General features: G+C 40.9%; 1 protein-coding gene across 3 annotated transcripts in view; it reads right to left on the bottom strand.

Annotated features, from left to right (window-relative positions):
* LOC139107084 (kin of IRRE-like protein 3) overlaps positions 1-19330 on the bottom strand; it is a 138518-nt gene that overhangs the window by 11419 nt on the left and 107769 nt on the right. For all 3 annotated transcript variants that reach the window (XM_070664359.1, XM_070664362.1, XM_070664361.1), the window contains exons 3-5: positions 9920-10103; positions 8551-8686; positions 6635-6843 (exon numbers count right to left, since the gene is read on the bottom strand). In XM_070664359.1, the coding sequence (XP_070520460.1) occupies positions 6635-6843; positions 8551-8686; positions 9920-10103 (529 nt within the window). The remainder of the gene's footprint in view (positions 1-6634; positions 6844-8550; positions 8687-9919; positions 10104-19330) is intronic.

Raw genomic sequence — 19330 nt, 5'->3', positions numbered from 1 at the left:
GATGCACGAGGCAGTAATTTCGGTCGATTTTGATGGGAAAACCGGTTACGGTGGCTACAGCATCCTATTTACCGAGTGACGATGTAATTCATGTTTATTTACTCGATATTTATTTAATTTACTGCCGGTATAAACCGGGAGCCAATTTTCATCAGCGGGCCGGCTCACTTCTGGTTTCCATATTCATGTAATAGGTCGTCGTTGCGGCCATTAAAAATGTTAAATGCCGTTACGTTTAATGAATAACATTATAGCATATGCAACGAGATGAGCTACAAACATAAAACCGAGTTAATCCGCATCACTTTGAGAGTTAATACGGCACACATATGGATAATAAAGGTATAACCGTATGAAGTGTACATACGTATACGTGGCACACGTGTATATGATACTCTGGTTCATGCCGTTATTATTGTATATTATAAAAACATCAATCCTCAAAGCGACACAGATTGGTTTTATGTTTGTAGTTCATCTCATTACGTATGCTATAATGTTATTCATTAAAGGTTTAACGTTCAATTAATACATACACGTATTATGATATACTCACGCGTAAACTGCAGTTATATATCCTACCGAACATACATATATTTAGATAATTAAGCTACTATTTCTATGCAATTGATACTTATAAATTAATTCTTTTTTTTTCTATTTAAAAAAAAAAAGTTTAATATATATATGTATCGATAAAATTATAATTTATAGGTTGCAATATTTTATTATAATACTTATACATACATACGTGCTGCTGCTATTAACACGCCTTCCTTTTACATTTCGCTTTCATTTCAATATAAGATTATATCTGTTTAATCAAAATGCAATTAATTAATTAATTAATTAAAGCCTTGATATAGAAGATTATCGATAGACGAGTTAATTACGACGGGCATTCATAACTGATATTTAATAATATCTAGAGAGAAATACCTATACAAAATAATATAGAAAGACCCTTCAATTACTAGTATTTTGCGAGTTTTCTAAAAGAAAAAATTCTTTCTTTATAATAAAAGTCGTACACCGAATTCATTAAGAGACGAGCGACTTAAGATCAACAGTATTTTCAGGCACATAGATTATTCGAACGAGCAATCTGGCAACTAACGGCATTTTCGTTAACGAGACTCATAATTTTTGCGGTTTCGCAATTCGCTTTTTCGATCGTCCGTGAAATCCAACGAATTGTTTTAGACACGAAGGAAAAGAATCGGAAGAAAGGAAGCACGAGAGATGAAAAAGTCAGCCAGCCACGCGCTTAAATCGAATCACCATGCATTTTCGTACAGACGCGGATAGCCAGCGCAGCTGTTCATTTCATGAAACAGCGATCCCGAAATACGCGTGAGAGAGTAGTTGCTGATCCATTGAAAATTTTAGCCGCTCCCTTTCTTTCACTATTAGCTTCTATTTCGTGCCGATCAGTGTGACGCGCTCTTAATTACCGTTCCTTTTTATTCGACTTAGCGCAGGCGGGAGTTACTTCTTTGCCATGCTTCGCTCGGAAGAACGATTTAAAAATAAATCTGTTGAGAAATAGCTTTGTTTGCAATTATAAAAAACTGAGGCAGAATTAGTCTTTTTTTAATTTTTATGTATGCACGTTTCTCTTTCCTTTCCCTCGATTAAAAATGCACGTATTGGACTCGATAGACATACATATTTCTACATCGTTGAATTGTTATGAAAGTAAAAATACCTCGACTTTGAGCACTCGGCAAAAATTATGCGCAGCGTCTGGAGGTGGTAAAACCTCTGCTATTGCCAGGGTAATTTTATCGAGGAATTCCCGAAGAGTTTTTCGCTAAACTCGATTATCTGGTGTGTGCAGCGCGCATTTTAGCGCGCCGCGCCGAAATATCGATCATTGAAAAAATCTTTTATTCAGTCGGGGGTTCTAACGTTATTTCCATATCCGCGTTCGCGTTCGGTATTTGAAGTTTACTCAAGAAACGACTGAGAATTACCTGCGAACGGGTAAAGCTTTGCTCACGGCTGCCAGATGCGCGCTGGAACATACGGTATCATGCCGGATTTACGCACCGTGGAACCGTTGCGCGGAACTTTACGAGGAACATGCTTTCCAATAAATCCCTACGCTAGGACTAGGCTTTCTCGTCGGCATTTCCGTCGAAAATGAACGAAACGCAGGTTAAAAAATGTAAAGTCATAATTATTGAAGCTTAAAAATGAATAACAGTTAAGTCGACGTTTACTCTCGCGCTGCAAAATGAGTCAACCAGAACGAATCGTGCAGTATCGCGAAAAAGCGGTAACAATAAATTCGATTGGATTTAGCACGGCTATTTTTTTTTTGAAAATAGGATGTTTGAGATAGGATGCGCAGCGTCTGCAACTTGGAAATGCTTTGGGGTAACTATGTCGGGAAAGTTTTGAAGGCATTTCTCCTAAACTCGATTATTCGGTGTGTGCCAAAAAAAATTTTCCAACAAACACGTACATCTCCTGCTAAAATGTAGCGAGAGTTCATTAAGCAGGCAATTTTTTATCAGACGGGTAATTTTCGCTCAGGATTGCGCAACAAGAATTAACACGGAGTAATTACGCTAAAAGAGTATCGCGCTTTTTCTTTTTTTGCAAGGACTATTTCAAGCAGACACGAGACGTGCTGACCGAAATACAGGCGAGCCACTGACCTATTCGCCGGTCGGTTGCGCTCTCTAAAAACCGCATCGGCAAAATGCATCCCTCTCGTTAGCGCGGGGCCGAGTTCTCCGGTTCGCGATCGAAGTGGCAATGGCACGGAACATATCGATGCTCCGAGGCGAACTTTTCAATTTACGCCGAAAAGTCCCGGTCGCTTAATGCGACGTAATCAATACAGTCGGCGTGCGTACGTACGTACACTCCGCGAACCCTCAAAAAAGCGGAATATATAGGCGAACGGATACACAAGATGTCCCCAAGAGGGGCCGCGACGGGACTCGAAATCGAATTTGCGGTGGGAATTATGAATTACGCGGTCGCGAGGCCCGAAATTGGATCGAGGTGAAACGGGGGGAAGAAGGGGAAGGAGAAATGATGTTCTTCGAGATAATATTAGGAATGGTAACCGACGAATCAATTTTTGACGCCGCGTGCGTGATCGAAATTACACACCTCGGCGGAGCACGTCGAGAGTACGCTGGAAAATAGATATGGCGTTCGCTGCGCCGACGACAGCTAGCGAACATGACTTTAGAGTCGTGTACGTCGAATTTCATATGTACCGCATGTATGTACCGCGCCGGCCGGATAGCCGATGACCGATTTCTCTCATTCCCTGCCTCCGTTGCATAGGGTTACGTACGCTAGCCGCTGTCGCCGCAGAAAATGCTATATCTGCTCTTTCGTGTACGTTTTCAACAGCCGCCGGGCGACTGCCACATTTAAGACCGTAACTACTGACTGTGACAAAGTCACTTAGCGCGGTCTCGAGATCCATTAATTATATAAAAACCGAGAGACAGTGTATATAATTTTATCACGTCCCCTTTTGGCGTTTGTTACATAAACAAATAAGATTCAAAAAGAGGATAAATTTTAATCCAATTTGTTACAGAATGTGCATTAATTTAACAAGATTAAATTCTTTTCGCCGTAACGGCGGGATTGTTCGCATTAATAGCTAACTGGAATATTCGTCGATACGCGAATTCGCCTGTGGAACGGTTTCGATAATTTATTTACAACGCGTGGTATTTTACGCGAAAGAGTGCTTTGCCCTTTGCAACGTGGTAGAGCGTGGTACGCGCGCGATACTTTTCCGACCGCCAAATTAATTCGTGGTATCGAGAAAGATGAAACGCGTACGTGAGCCAAATGCAATCCGGTTAACGTATTAATTACTCGATACGATCCCACTGAAAATGTTTACTAATTAATGTTGCATAACATTAGATTTAATAGTCGGATTCGATTTCAAAACTCGTGTAGGATATGAGACCTGTTAGCAACCCGCCAAGTTATTAAATTCATAAATAATAAATCTTTTTACGTGTTTCTGATTCATATTATATATTAACGGTAATATAATAATCGTGCTGTCAGGGAGATAGCAGCCATTTTTAACGATTCGCTCTTCGTTAATCAGTTTGCGTCATCAAACTAATGAGTCGTATCGCACACGGGACACGATTATTTCATAACGTTATTGCAACATCGTCGGGCAAGATCGGCGTGATGATTCAAAGGCTGCGTTATTAAGCAATAATCTTATTTAAATCGAGCGTGATTTGATTGCAGTTATACAGCGCGACGCGGCCGAAACTAAAATCAATACTCATTTGGTTGCTGTCCGCCGCAGCAGAGTATCGCAAAAAGCGTTAAAATCTGCCTGAATGTTCAGCCGGGCATCGAATTGTCGATAAGGTTAAAACGCATGACATCACGACGTACTGATTTGAGGGAGATTGATGAGGGAGAAAGAGAGAAAGAGGCGGGTGGGAAAGAGGAGAAAGAGAGAGAGAGAGAGATACGCGAGCTGAACGCGTATGCGCGTGAGAACGTGCACCCGGTTAAATCAGTGTATTGTCGAGGGTGGTCAGAGATGCGAAACGGTTTGAGGTCAGTGTGTTACACGGACATTCCGCGGTACAGTGACTTTTTTCGCCGGGCTGTTTTTCACGACCGAATCGTTTTGCCGGCGCACTGTTTCCCTACGATTTACGAGAGAAAACGTATACCCCTTTTACCAAAATGCATTTTTCCGCTAATATCGTCCCTTGACAATACGCTAAAAATATCGACACCCTTTCACTCGAATCTCTGTCATGTTAAAGATATCGAAATGTCCTTGTTTAATTTACGAACGGCATAATGGATTTTTCTTGTCCCGAAATATATTGCTTTCACGTTGTTAATTATATACTATACCGTCTACCGCCAACTATATTACATAAACTGTTAGATTTATCCAAAATCGACCTGAAAATAGAGGATCGAGAAATTACTTTATCGATTTTATAATTATAATAGTTCTTTAGTTAGGCATTTTCAATTCCAATTAAATTTTCGCTTCGTTTCCATTCAGTTTAATTAGATAATTTCCCAGCAGAGAATATTTGTAAATATGGTAAAATATATTATGTAAAGTAAAATAATTTATTATTTATAAAAGTATGATTATTTTATGAGATCGTAATAGGAGAATTGAAAAGCGAGAATAAAAGTAAGTTCAACATTAACTCGGATGTCAATTATAAATACAAGAATTTTGAAAATAAATAGATAATTTCTACAAGTAAAATGGGATAAAAAGATACCGATTTTCTGTCGATCACTTTCATAATACAGCCAAGTATCATGAAGTATAACATTTCTGTATAAAATACTTTTACATGAAATCCGTAACCAAAAAAAGGGAGGTATCGATGAAAAAAAAAAGACATTGTCAATTATGCGAGCTAAATGTAACATGCTCAGTTACGGTGCCAGGAATATGTTCGAAAGTTTTTCATTATGACTAAAAATATATCTCTACGCGTGCAGATGGCGGCTGAGAAAGAAGGAAAGTTCCAACATCGTATATTTTCTTCCTTCTTCCTCCGTTTCCATTATGCATACAACACACTTGATGACCGGCATGACTATGAAAAAAAAAAAAAAAAAAAAAAAAAAGAAGGGAAGTGGAACCTTAATCTTCGACCTACCGTTCCATCGTTCTTTGTGCATTTTACTCCAAGATTTTCTTTAAAGAACGCGGCCCTCTTCGAAAATATATATACTATATAATTGTGCAACACTTCGGCTTACGTTAAACAAAAATTATCTCTTAAAGCGATGCACTCTCGAAACGCATTATTTTATAAATTTGTGTCCTTTTGTGATGGAAATAATAGGGGGCCGAAGCCCGCTGATTCAATATCGATATTATATTTGGAGCAAACTTGTTCAAAGTAATATAACGGAATATTCGATAAAATTTATTACGGTCATTGTGTACTATTGCCTCTCCAAACTGTCAGGCACAGACGTCATAGCGGTAATAATTACTATTAATTATAATATGTACCTATTATATTTTGATTTTGTAACGCTTCCATCCGTACGCATTTTCCTATCAGATTCCAAACGTATTCTCAAATTAGTGGTGCCCATTACGAAGACTTAATAAGCTGATATAATCCGCAGAGACAACAATTCTTGTCATCGTTCATAATCAATTACAAACTCGTCTGTATTCAGGCGCAAACTTTACGAAGGATTAAACTATTCTAACGGAGTTCTATTTTCTCGGGGAGTTCATAAACCGAGTTTGTTAAATGATCTATTTATACCACACGTAGCTTGATATTTACAGGGGCGAGTCTTAACGTCATTTATATTAATGAGACGTCTGGATAATGATAATTATGAATTTTAGAAAAAGGAAGCTGTTAATTAATTTCTGTTCGCTAAAGACGAGCCGGTGATCCTTTTACAACAATCGTATAATCTTAACTTAAAGATAAAGGGGGCTTGAATATTTTCCGTAATAAATTACCGTTTACTTTCAACGTCGGTTACACGAGTCGCGTGCATTAATCATCGACATTTCCATATTTCGAGCGATTACAACTAACGACTTTGTACTTCGCGGTCTCACGAAAAAATAGAAAAAAAAAAAGAAATTGCATTTACTTACATCGCACGTCGAATCTCACTTCGATGCTGGATGACATTGTGGGATTGGCGTACGCCGGGTGGATAGCGACGCATCTGATCGGCTGTCCGTAACGTGATCGCTCGGCCAGAATCTCGCAAACACTGTAGGTCGCCCAAGTGCGCGGATTATCTATCTCGGTTGAGTTTACCTGGGGCCGCAACGTCCTCATCTCGGTCTCGCCCACGTACCTGCATATCGTCCCGAAAATTTGCATTTCCAATGGCTGCTCTACAACAACTCTTACTCGCTCCCCTTCGCTCCTCGTCACACCTTCCTCCCTCGGTCTCGCTCTATCTCGCACTTCGTTCCCCGTTTCGCTACCGTTCTTCACCTAACCCCTTTCCGCCTCCCCCCCCCGCCTCCCTCCGGCAGACCTTCCATCAGGGCTCATCGTCGCGGATTATTCAGAATTCTGCTCTTCGAAAGTCTTATAGTTTCACGGACTCCGACTAACGGCGGCACTCTCACGAATTAAGCCTCTCGGTGCTCAGATATTATAGCGCAGAAGGATAATACACGGAAGGGTTATACGAAAACAGAATATCTCGTGAAGCGAAAGGAGTGAGCTACGTTAGTCGCGAAACGGTATCGATGTAATAATTATTATAAAGCTAGTTCGTTCGGAAAATCGCTCGGGGATTCGTTTAACAATTGCCGCAGCAGCCATCTCATTTGTCGACAATTGTCTTTTTAGAACGTAAGCTCAATATTCTCCGTCGATTGCACGCCGGCCTCTCCGCCGGTCTCTCCGCTCGGTCATAATTAACGCGTTTATGCATAGACGTATTCCGGGCTGCGTCGCGTATGTCAATTAGGATAATTCCCAGTGAGTAAGTGGGTGAGCAGGGAGCAGACGATGGTTGGGAGAGGAGAAACGGTCGCCTTGTCAAGGGACCTCACCTACAATTTGAAACGCGACCCCGTGGCTCGGCGAACGTCGTCCCGCCGACCGAAAATTGCTAGGTTTCAAGCGAAGAGAGATTGCGCTTCTTTCTCTCTCGCCGCGGCGTTTGTTTTTGCATCGCCGTAAAACTATTAAATCCTTTTCTCCCGCGAGCGCTTTTCGGAGTCGGTGACCCATCGTGAGCGCCGAGAACGCGGGGAAAAATCAAAAAAAGTTTTGTCACTCGTTCATCCCTCGCGTGAGACTCGCCTTCCGACGATTTCTCGTCGCACGAAATGCTTCGTGTAGCTACTTAATTTCGCCCGGGCACGATGCAGAATAGATCATGATTATTCATGGGGCGCGTGTTCCACTATCGACAGCGTCCTCGATGCATTACGTGAAGTCTTGGAACAGCGGGAACAAGCGCACCAACGAGGGCCGAAGAAGAGGCGCGCCGATAGTGGAAGACGCCTCGAAATCGATAACAGCGTATATTTTGATTACCTAAGACAACCCCCATTCGATCACGCAGCTCGAACGAGCTTAGATAAAAAGAAAAGAAAAAAAATGATCGTAAGAGGTAGATTTTTCAGAGTCGCTACCAAAAAAAAAAGACGAGAAATTTTATAAAATAAATAGTTTAGTAAAATAACTTGTAATATGAAAATCACGCAATTTTTATTACAGTCGCATAATTTCGCATTCCGCTCGTATGTCTTTTCAAACGTTCCTTGAATTAAATTTAAAAAAAATTCCAACGATTTGACTTGTATTATACGTTTATCTCTTTCTCCTTACTATCGATACGTGTCATTTAATCCATAAATTCCATAAATCGTCGGATAATTAAGCTCGCAATGGGAAGGGCAAACGGGCGGAAGGATACGCGGCGACGAAGACGGGGAGCGAAACGGAGGGCGAGCGAGAGATCGCGCGTGCCAAGCAAGGGGGAAGGGATCGGCAGCGCGCAAGTTAAGTAGTACGGAATCTACGTGCAACAATTACGAACCATTTAATTAGAGGCGAAGGATTCCCATACCGCGCTCTGCAAGTGAGCGTAGCGATCTCACCTGCTCGGGCTGTCACGTTGCTGCCGGGGAGAATTAGACGGTCGGCGTACTCTATCTGCGGTCGTTGAGGGCTGACTGGAATGAGAAAATTAGCACGGATTAATCCCGCCGTATTCCATAGCTTGTGCAAGTCGACGCGACACCCTTTGTTTCAATGGCATTGAATAACTTTTCGATCTTGAGAAATTCAACGCAAAAAAAAAAAAATCTCAATTTTTTATAGCTCCATGTTTTCGCGACTTAAAAAAAAATAATTAATTTATGTAGAACTGTTAATAAATCAAATAAATGTCGTCCTCTGGATACGAATTAACGACGAATTTATAATATTGCAGGGGAAAAGTTAAAATAAGTATCGATGTATGTTACACGTGGCTTCAAAGCTACATGGAGATACAGAAGGTTAAAATGTTATCGAGACTTTGCACCATTTCTTTTAAAAAGATACGCCGCTCGTACTACTACTTATAAATTTACGATACTGCGGGATTTGATGTAAAGCTATACGATCAGGTTTTACATGATATCTTTTTACTCGACGAAATATCGATACATTTAGATATCACTTTCATAAATATTAGCAAAGGTGTGAAGTGCAATTAATTACTGCAAGTCGGTAGATTAAAAAAGAAAGAATCGGAGATTTCCATTCCGGCGAACTCCATTTTCACAGGGCAGAAATAAATTCTGTTGCTTTATTGCTAATTGTGTCATAGAATATATCAAGTAAATGTAACATCGAGGGAGTTGCCCGAATGGATTTTGTAAAAGTAATCGGCACACGTTCGGTGTAATGTACGATCCCTCGGTTGAGAGATATTAATCTTCCATAATTTCGACGATAAAAAAGCATAAAATATATTCGATGGAGCGCAATGTAATTCCGGGGATAACGGCGATGACGGGGTTCAAAGTGCAAATCCACACGAGTATTTATACAGTTATGCGAGTTATTACACGCGGTGTGTAACAATCTCGTCGATCGTTTCATTAACACAAGCTCCCGAAATCAATTATTTCGCCATTAACATGAGAAAACAAGATTCGATTCGGCTGAATATGACACGGTTCCTAAACCTCGTGTCAAATTACCTCGCAATGATTATTTCATGACAAACGATAAATTCGATATTGAGATCTCGGTTACATATTGATATATAATTTTGCTATATATTTATTAATACATCTACGGTGTTATTCATCAAATATTTAGAAAGAAAAACTCAAGATTCTTCTCATTTGCTGATTAAAGATTTTTTTTCCCTTGGTAATGAGTTTATTAATTTTTTAATTGATTTTAAAATTTACCTCTGACGACCAGCCTCGCTGGTTCGGATGCTAACGCGTCCTGCGTAGTAAAATCACTGGCGGTTACTTGACACTGCCAAAGTCCGTCGTCGAACTCTAACGTGGCTGATCTGACCCATAACGAACAGTCGCCGATGTCAGGCGAGCCCACCCACTCGTATTTCTTCAAATGCATACCTATTGGCTGAACAAAGAGAGAAGAGTTTCAATAGATTATTACAATGCTTTTATGTTTAATTTTTCTTTGGTCAATTCATCACTGTTTATATAAAATAATGTAAAATTACATAAACCTTTATCAAATAAAATGGTAATTAAATTGCACGTCATACGTAGCTCTCGCTCAAAGATTAATCGAAACGTTTAATCATTTTAAAAGTAATATCATATAGCTAGTAATTAAATACAATCAATAAATGTTCATTTTATTTTTTTTTCTTACTTTTACGTGCAGTATAAAATATGAAAAATCTTTTATAATATTTATCTTTTATTATTTTAACAATATTTACGCGCAGAATTTTAAGAGAAATTAATCCAGACGAAAGTAATAATTAAGTAATTTCAATCATTAACGATAACTAAGAGTAGTTGAAAGGATGTCAAATAAAATGCGATTTGTTTGTCAAAGTGTGTGCGTTTATTAAAATCATCCAAGATACAGTTTCGCGAGATTAATATAAAAGCCGAATTTTCGCCAGCAAATTTCCCGGACAATAGTCCACGCACGTCAGCATCTTTCGATCGTTTAATCGGTGAGCTTCTCGTTACCGGAATCCTCTTTCGAGGCGCGCCCCGCCGTCAGTTGCCCCGTGCGCTTCCTCCGAAATGAATCATCGACTTCCGTTCGCCGTGTCGGAGGCTGCTCGAGTCTTCTTTCTCGCGGATTAATTCAGTGCGGTCGGGAAAGTGCGGGCCAAGCAAATTTCGCAGTCATAATGTGGCCGTAATTCAACGATCGATTCTGCTTGCGCTCGTTCTTTAATCTCCCCTTTTCCTCCCGAGCTCTTTCCCCATGCGCCTTACTTCGGTCTACAACAAGCCTTTGTCTCCGGCGAAATCGTGGAAGCGTTCCTGCACCTTTTGCCAAAAGTACAATTAAGAATTTCTACAGAAATCCCTCGCGTCATACTCGTCCCGCTTATCTCAGCTTTTTGCAGGCACCTTTGTTTTTCCTCGTGTAATTTTATTCAATCACATCGCTGTCGATATTTATGATTAAATGTTCTAAAACTTCGTAATAATACCCGCTGGTATTTCTTCTTTTATCGCGATAATAAATTGATTCTTCTACGCTCGGTCGTTTGCCCTTTTCTTTCGTCCAGCGCGATACGTTATCGCGACGACTACTATATAGCGCGTATATATCGCCGGCGTATCGCTCGGAATCGGATTGTTTTATCCATAAGTCCGCGGTACCGTTGAAGCGTGCAGCAAAAAAGCTTCGTTTGAAAGTATTACTCGGTTAATGAGTTTTCGTAATCCGCGCTCGTTCGCTGTCTTGAATTAGCAACGTCTGCGTATCGCCGGGAAAAGATATTTCTATTAAACCAGGCCGAAAAATTAAACGATATTATGCATATTAAAATATACACATATGCACGTCCAGTTTCTCCCTCGTATTTTTCTATTTTATTAAGCAACTGTAAAAAAAATTTAGTTTCAAATATTTATAATTGTATGCGCGTGCACTGCAAAGTGTAATTACGGCAATTATAAACTAAATCGATTTTAATTCAGCAAACTTTTTTATCTCATCGTTTGTCAACATGAAATTTTTAACTCCGTGTCTCTTTGCAAAAAAAAAAAAAAAAGAAAAAGAAAAGAACAGAAAAGAAAAACAAAATAGCAGTAGTTGAGGAAGCAATTATGAGTCCGCTGAGGGAGAATAAATCCGATCTTTTAGGCGCCTCGGTGCTTCTAGGTGAAAACGTCGCTACGTGATACGCTCGATTCAAGAATTCAGATTCTTTTTATAGAAAGTCCCGCGCGGGTTGGCCGCTTTGAAGCGGACGAGTCCTTAACTTCGGGCTTCTCAAGGGATGCAATGAGAGCTCCGTTAACTACGATAGGACGCCGTCGTGCAACTATATTAGTAATGAGCGGAGCGGTGTTCCCTGCGGAATGCGCAGTTTATCACTCGGTGGCAGACACAATAATACAATAGCGAAATCCTAGCGAAGATTATTCGCGCGTAGACGAAGAGCGCAGGATATGCGCCCTCAGGACAAGAAGAATAATGAGTTTGCTGGCGCGTACTTCTGCCTGGTGTTAGGGTGGAGCGACGTCTACGGCACGCTACTAGCAGTACGAATTAACGTCCTAGGTCATTGTCAGATTAATATCGTATCATTCTCAAATAATCTCCTCTTCATTCTGTCGTGTTACACAAAATGTCTACGCTATCTCGCCCCACCGACTATTCGCGGTGAAATTGAAGAAACATTATCAGAGCGCATAAACATAATTACGCAATATATTATGCAACAAAATAATACCGAGATCCTCTCTATAAAAAATTGGTAACGAGAGTAACGAATAGATAGCCGCGGGGGGAAGGGGTGAGGGACGGGGTGAGAGCGAGCGCGAGCCTACGTGCCGCGAGCTAGGTATATTTCCCCCACTACTCCCACTCTCGCTTCGTCCTTCTCCAGCGGTCGCACTAGCACACACGTAATACACACTGCACAGCAAGCACGTGTCTCCGTGCCGTAAGTAATTCGCATTTCCGTTTGACGAAAACCCTTCCAGCACGACAACTACAATTAAACTTTATATTTCTTTCTGTTACAGATCGACGCAGTTGCATCTGCTGTCGTCAACGAGTGTCGTCACCGCCGATATTAAGAATCATACGAACCGCAGCCGGTTCGTCGGTCGTACCGGGAGTTTCGTATAGTATATTCGGGCGTAATTTGTTAACACGGCTTTATTCTAAACGCGAGTGCCGAACGTGGAACGCGCGAAAGTGACCATTGAGTAATTTTCGCGATTAAAATCACGGTCGGGGTGTTCGCGAGTGACTTGTGCGCGGAAGGACGACTCGTCACGTCCCATCTGAGAGGAGGAGCAGGCCCGGGACGGGCATCCTGCATCGGCGGAGCAACTTTTAAGTAAGTATAAATTAAAAAAAAAAATCTTTTTTTTTTATTGATCTCATTACTTAATTAACATGTCTACATTAATTTTCTTTTTTATGTTACAGTCACCGGCAGAATTCTTCAACTCCGCTGAAGCTCATGCAGATTGGTAAGTCGCATCAATTTCTTATTTGTAATTTACAATCGGGTGGGATAAAAATAGCGTGCGCGTAGCACGCGCATGGTTTCTTCTAGTAATTAATAAAAAAGTAATAAGTAATTGAAATATAAATTACCATTTTAAATGTAATTAACACATAGTTCTTTGTAAAGTTTATAAGCTAAAATTAATTGTACAAAATTAATCAATAAAATAAAACATATAAACAGGCGCTTAAAAATTGCAGTAGTTTAAATATTCTTATAGTGCAAAAGGGTATAAAATTTTTAGTATTTTAGTTGCTAAGCTATAAAGATCTTGTATACTTATTTTATACGTACGTACATACATATAAGTATCTCCGCTTTTGGTGAAAACCATCCTTTTTTCGCTCTTAACGAAGACCTCGCGAATCTCCTAAACCCAAGAACGAACGGGTATCTGTGGGCAACGAATTTCGAAGTTGCGAACTTTTTGGCGTTTACTAGAAAGATACGCCGTAAGGGAGCGAGCGTGCAGTAAGAATTTCGAGAAAGGTTCAAAAGAAAGAAAGGAACCAGAAGGGGCAAAAGAAAAAAAAAAGAAAAAGGGTCTGGCTGGTTATACTAAACCACGATGGTTTTGCGCTATTAGTCTAGGTCCTACGATCTATTTCGTTGCTCTCGAAGAGATTGCCATTGCGTCTGCATTACTCCGGGGCTCCCTCGTGTTATCGGGGCCTTTGGCCCGGGGGTATGTACCCTGGCCGTTTGCCGTTACCCCGGCCAGGTCGGTGTACGTCGGGCATACACGCGCCTACGACGGCTGCAATTGCGTCTGTGTGCGCCGACGGGGTAGGCGGGGGTGTGTCTGCGGGTGCATTACGTTGATTGCTGGTCGCGGCCTCTCCGGAGAACACAGAGAACATCGAAGAGGTTCGGCGGCCCGGAGAGGGCAGGGGGCGAAGACGGTTGGGAAACGAGCGAGAAGAAAGAAAAAGAAAAGGGGGAGGCTCTTTTCCTCTCTCCGGTAAGTGAGCGCTGTATCCACGACGCGCACGGATTTTAATCCTTTCAATGAACACAAGGGCGACTTCTCTCCTCTGAGCAGTTTCATACGAATAGTTCTGTTTTTAATTTTCTCACTTCCGTGAATGGCCGCTCGCTTTTCCGCATAGGTCGAACTCCGGTTGCTTATCCGCTTTTAATAACGTCTTGTTAATCGTGGATTTATCATCGTTTATTTTATTCTTTAAGAGTATTTAGTATTTAATTCCAGTAGCGGTTTTAATACGTTGAAAATTGGTTAAAATATTCGTACAGAAAAGTACACGTTGAGTAATAAAAAAAGCGAGTTAATGTAACAAGTCAGACGTCGAGTTGCGATTTTAAGTAGTGACAGTTCGCGTATCGCGTGCGCGAGGTAAAAGAGAATCTGTATTATGGTGCTTAGGCGAGAAATGCGGTTAAAGTAATAATTTTCGTAAAGACTGGATAATCGGGTGAAGTTGAGTCCCGCGCGTTTATTTCGCGAAAGTGATTTCGTGCCCTCGCGAGATTCCGTGACGAAGGGTTTTCTCGAGCTGATTGTTAAGTAATACACTTTTTTTCTTCCGCTCGCAAAGATCACGCGCACGTAAAAGGATTTATCGACTAATTGGTCAAAGTGGTGCGCTGAAATAACGCCACCATTCTTAATACAAATGTATCGGGAACAAATATTAATGGGAAATTAATTCGCTGCTTGAGAGTGGCTGCTCGGACTTTTTTGCATAGCGCTGCATTCGAGCTCGGAATAAAATCCGGGAGCACTTCGCGTACCTGCCGCTGAAAACTAAATTATGCGAGTGACGTAACAAATAGCACACACAAACGTGAGCGCAACGATAATTGGCATATTATATTATCGGCGACGTTTTGACTCGGGACTTTTCGAAGAGTAAAGAAACGTTTGACGTTTCGCAAATCTCACGAAATGCTAAATCATCGGATCAAACGTCGGCTTTCGAACACTTTTGCGAGTTGAAAAATTCTAACCCGGGTGGGTGATATTCTCAGCGTAGAAAACGGATGAATCGCATCCGGCGCGATGTCGCAGAAAGCGCAAACAATGCGCGGCGAACGAAACAAACGGAAACGACGCAGCTTCGAGGTAGGGAAACGCGAAGCGTACCAGAAAGAGTTGGGCATTGTAGACGAGAGTGGCCCGCGAAGAGAAAATTATCTTGCTCGTTATTTACATCTTTCATAAATATTCACTTTCGCGGGAGAAAGTCGGGGTCGGAAAAGGCGGATGGGCCGCCGAGGAAAAGCGAGCGGGAGGAAAAGCCCGGTAGCGGAGAGGATATTTGGTTGAGGAAGTAACGAGAAACCGCGCGGGGCATAAATCTCTGAGCTTTCGGAGGCGATCTCGTCTCAGGATCACCCACTGCGAAAAAGCCTTCGTCGTCGTCGTCGTCTGAGATAGTAATACGGTATTCAAGTCCCAGGTCGCCACCCAACGTCTGTCAGGCATTCCTTACGGAGTTTGAGAAGCATTGGGAGGAATATTTGCATTGTTGTTTCCGATAAGTGAGTACAATCGCGCTAAAAGAGACTCCGTCGAATATTTCGAAGCCAGCCGAGTCGAAGATTATTCACTTCTAACACATTCGAACGTAATATATATATAAAAAAAAAAGAAATCTGAATTATTTAAAGCACCTCCGTGAATGGATCGTTACGCGAGATTATTTTCCAGAGAGAAGAATATTTTTTTAATTAAATGTTTCGACGCGAATCATTTAGTTCAGAAGCAAATAACGGTTCACGTACTTTACAATTTGTCGCGTATTGAAAATTTGCATTTCGCACTAAATGACATATTGCATTAAAATTCGTTTCACGTTTTAAATTACAACAATAATGCAAAACTATCAAACGTGTCGAGTACTTTTATTACGTGTGTCACTAAAATGTTCATTAGTGGAAAGCTATTTCTTTCTGTAAGAGCATATGTGAAACTGTCAGGTATATATGTATTCTTGTAAGCATGCTTATAATAATATTTAAAATAATTGGAAATTTATGTCTCGACGTTTTTTTATGTATTTTAAATCGCGTAACGAACGATGGTTTATAAAAACGAAGCGATATCGTTGCTTTTCATTGCTACACATTATATTTTAAATTGCTTTTATACCTTTTGTTTCTTTTTCATATTCAATAATAAATTGAAAAGATGTCGGTAACAAAAACTTCGGCAAATTATTAATTAAAATTTATTATTTAATAATTTAATTAGTTTAAATAATTAACAAACTCTTCCATAATATCAACAATGTGTTTTGTAATTACTGATATTTATTGACAATCACAACAGAAATTGAATATTAATTATAACGATACATTATTCATAAATACTAGATATTACAGAGCGCATCATTTACTTTTGCTTCTTCTACGTTAAAGAAGACTGTTTCACATGTAATAATTTTCAGCGGTAAAGTACGAAGTTATAGTAATTGTTTTCATTTTTTAAAAATTTATTACGGCTAATAATGAATTTTATCGATGACCACCGCAACGTGTTCACGAGTTACAATCTCGTGGTAGATTTAAATTAATATTGGATACGTAGTAAGTAATAAAAGTATTCGAACGGTCGCGTTTGAAACTAATTATTAAAAATATGTTGTACGTGCGTATATGTTCTTATTAAAAAAAAAAAAATAGCGTAATGCGAAGACACTTTCCCTTAAAGGCATTTTGATTTAAAAGAAGAATATACCAAAGAAAATACCAAAAAATGCACAATGCACCTCTGAATAAAGTTAATCTAGCTTGGGTAATCTCGGCTTAAGCAAGAAATAGTCGACAGGCGTGAAGGAGGACCGACAGCACTGAATATCGAGAGCTCACAAAACGACGTCGGCGTGAATTAGCATATTTCCAAGCGCGCAAGCTTTATATCATGACAAATTTGCATATAGCGAGGGCGATGAGCATTTTTTAATTTTTTTATATTTTTTTTTATTTCGCATTGCTCATTAAGTATGCGGGAATAACAAATATTTATGCACGCTTTACCAGAAAATTTATCTCACGAGAAAAATTCATCGCAAATTTCGCTTATAAGGCATCCTTATAGTAAAATATTATTGCCACTATTAGGTGCCTACGTTAGTTGATAAATAACAGATTGACGCGCGATAAACTACGCGCGCGTAAACGAGAACGGTAGCGAGGGTGGGCTTTTCCCCATTTCTAAATTGTAGAAGCATTTCGGGTGCATTAAATCCCACGCAATATTTCATTACGGTTTTGCTGCGAACGGAATTGAAAAATTACCGGTCGTATTCTCGGCGGTACATAAATCTTAATGAAAAATCTGTCTTGCGGAATATCGAGAGCAGTCTCCGTTCGAAAGACTCGATCCGATAATGGAGATAGATCTGCAAGCGAGCGGAAGAAAAAAATGTATTTGCCGTATTGCCACTATATTTTCCCCGTTCTTTTCTCCCCCCAGTCAGCGGACAATATTTTTGCAAAGAAATAAATTAAGGAAAAAAAAAAAAAAAAGAAAAGAAGACTGAAATAAATTCGAAAATTCCATCGATAAAATTACGATTAAATATTTTAGTCTAAGATTTAAGTGTTCGTGTTGCATAAAACTGGTTGACTAAAATCAAATCGTTTTTCACGGGACTAAGCTTTTCTCGGGAAACTTGCCGTTTGATTCCGCGATGATATCGCACAGTCAGCTCTCGGTGTCAATATTCGTATAGCGTCATCGATGCGTCATATAATCGAAATCTATTAGTACACGAGAAACGCGCGTTTCAGCCACTCGGGATGCTGGAGGGCGATATATTAAGCGTACATTTTCCCTAATCCAGATGTCATTAAAACAGATTATCTACATGAATTAATATGCAAATTAGTTCACGCGTCGCTGGAGCACGTACACGCGGGGGGCCGCCGCCGTGCGAGTGTCTGCGAAAGTTATAAGCGCGCAAGGGCGTCGGTGTTCCCGTACATACCTGCGTAGCGTTAACACTTGTAAAATTTTCACGTCATAATTAAAAAGTTGAACATGCGTTTCGCGCATCGTCCGTGGCGAGCGTGGAACGTCAGAACAGCCGCGGTGATAAACGCGCGATTCACGAAGCAGGGCCTCCGTCGTTACGAACCGGTGAATAAAAATAATACCCACGCGCGATTTAACGCGAGCCTGCCTCGTCCCGCGGTACAAAGCGTATGTCATTTCGGAGCACGCGATCGAGAACAAGGGCGTATCCCGTCGCAATATGATCCCAAAGGTGGCGAAGCGAGAGAGCGCCTAGTATATCGCCGCTGATATTTTCTCTAATCCAGATGTCACCGAGGTCGGCTTACCTTCGCGAATTAATATGCAAATTAATGTACGCACTGCGGTGGTGCATACGGCGCCATGCGCCGCCAGCCACCCCGGCGACGGTGTGTACACAAGTGTATAATACCAGATATATTGCGCCCGCTTTCTCCGCCGCGCCGCGGGCCCTCCGCGAGTAATTTAGCTATAGGCGGGCGTGCCCTTTCGGCGCGGGGCTCTCGCCACAATAGTCCATATCGCGCGGAAAGATGCGGCAACGATAAATATCTAAAGCCGCACGAGAGGCCACTCGAGCCCACGCCTCTTATCCGTCCACTTCGCCTCGCACTGTTTGCGCCCTGCGCTCAATGCGCGCAATCCCCTCGTTTGTTTGCCCCTCGGGCCACCATGAAAACCGACGACGACGTCGACCGCTACTCCCTCCGCCACCCTCGGTTTTTATATCGCCTCCGTTACTATTTTCGTTATTACGTAACATGCAAACCCCGCGAGAGAGCACGCATTTCCCGGGTCTTTTACTGTTTTTTTTTTTTTTTTCGTATTCGAGACAGAATCTCCGGCGCTGTGCTTTTTCCGAGATCAACAATTAATGTCGCGGCGATTCCCCGCGAAATCCTTTGCAATTTCCACCCGCGGTTGTACGTAGGTATATTGTTTACTTCATCGTTAAAACGGATTTTGCCTTTTAGATATTGTTTTAAAGATTAAATGCATTAATGATGTAGGTATGAATGTTCGTCACAAAGTTGCAGAATTTTTAAAATACAGAGAATGCACGGGAGGGAAGGTTCAAGTAACTCCGTGGGTATTTACTTTACAAACACAACCGTCGATTCGTCC

Source organism: Cardiocondyla obscurior, linkage group LG12, assembly GCF_019399895.1.
Source record: "Cardiocondyla obscurior isolate alpha-2009 linkage group LG12, Cobs3.1, whole genome shotgun sequence".
In the NCBI taxonomy this organism is placed as follows: domain Eukaryota; kingdom Metazoa; phylum Arthropoda; class Insecta; order Hymenoptera; family Formicidae; genus Cardiocondyla; species Cardiocondyla obscurior.
The sequence above is the reverse complement of the archived record's forward strand: the minus strand, read 5'-3'. Positions and strand labels throughout refer to the sequence as shown.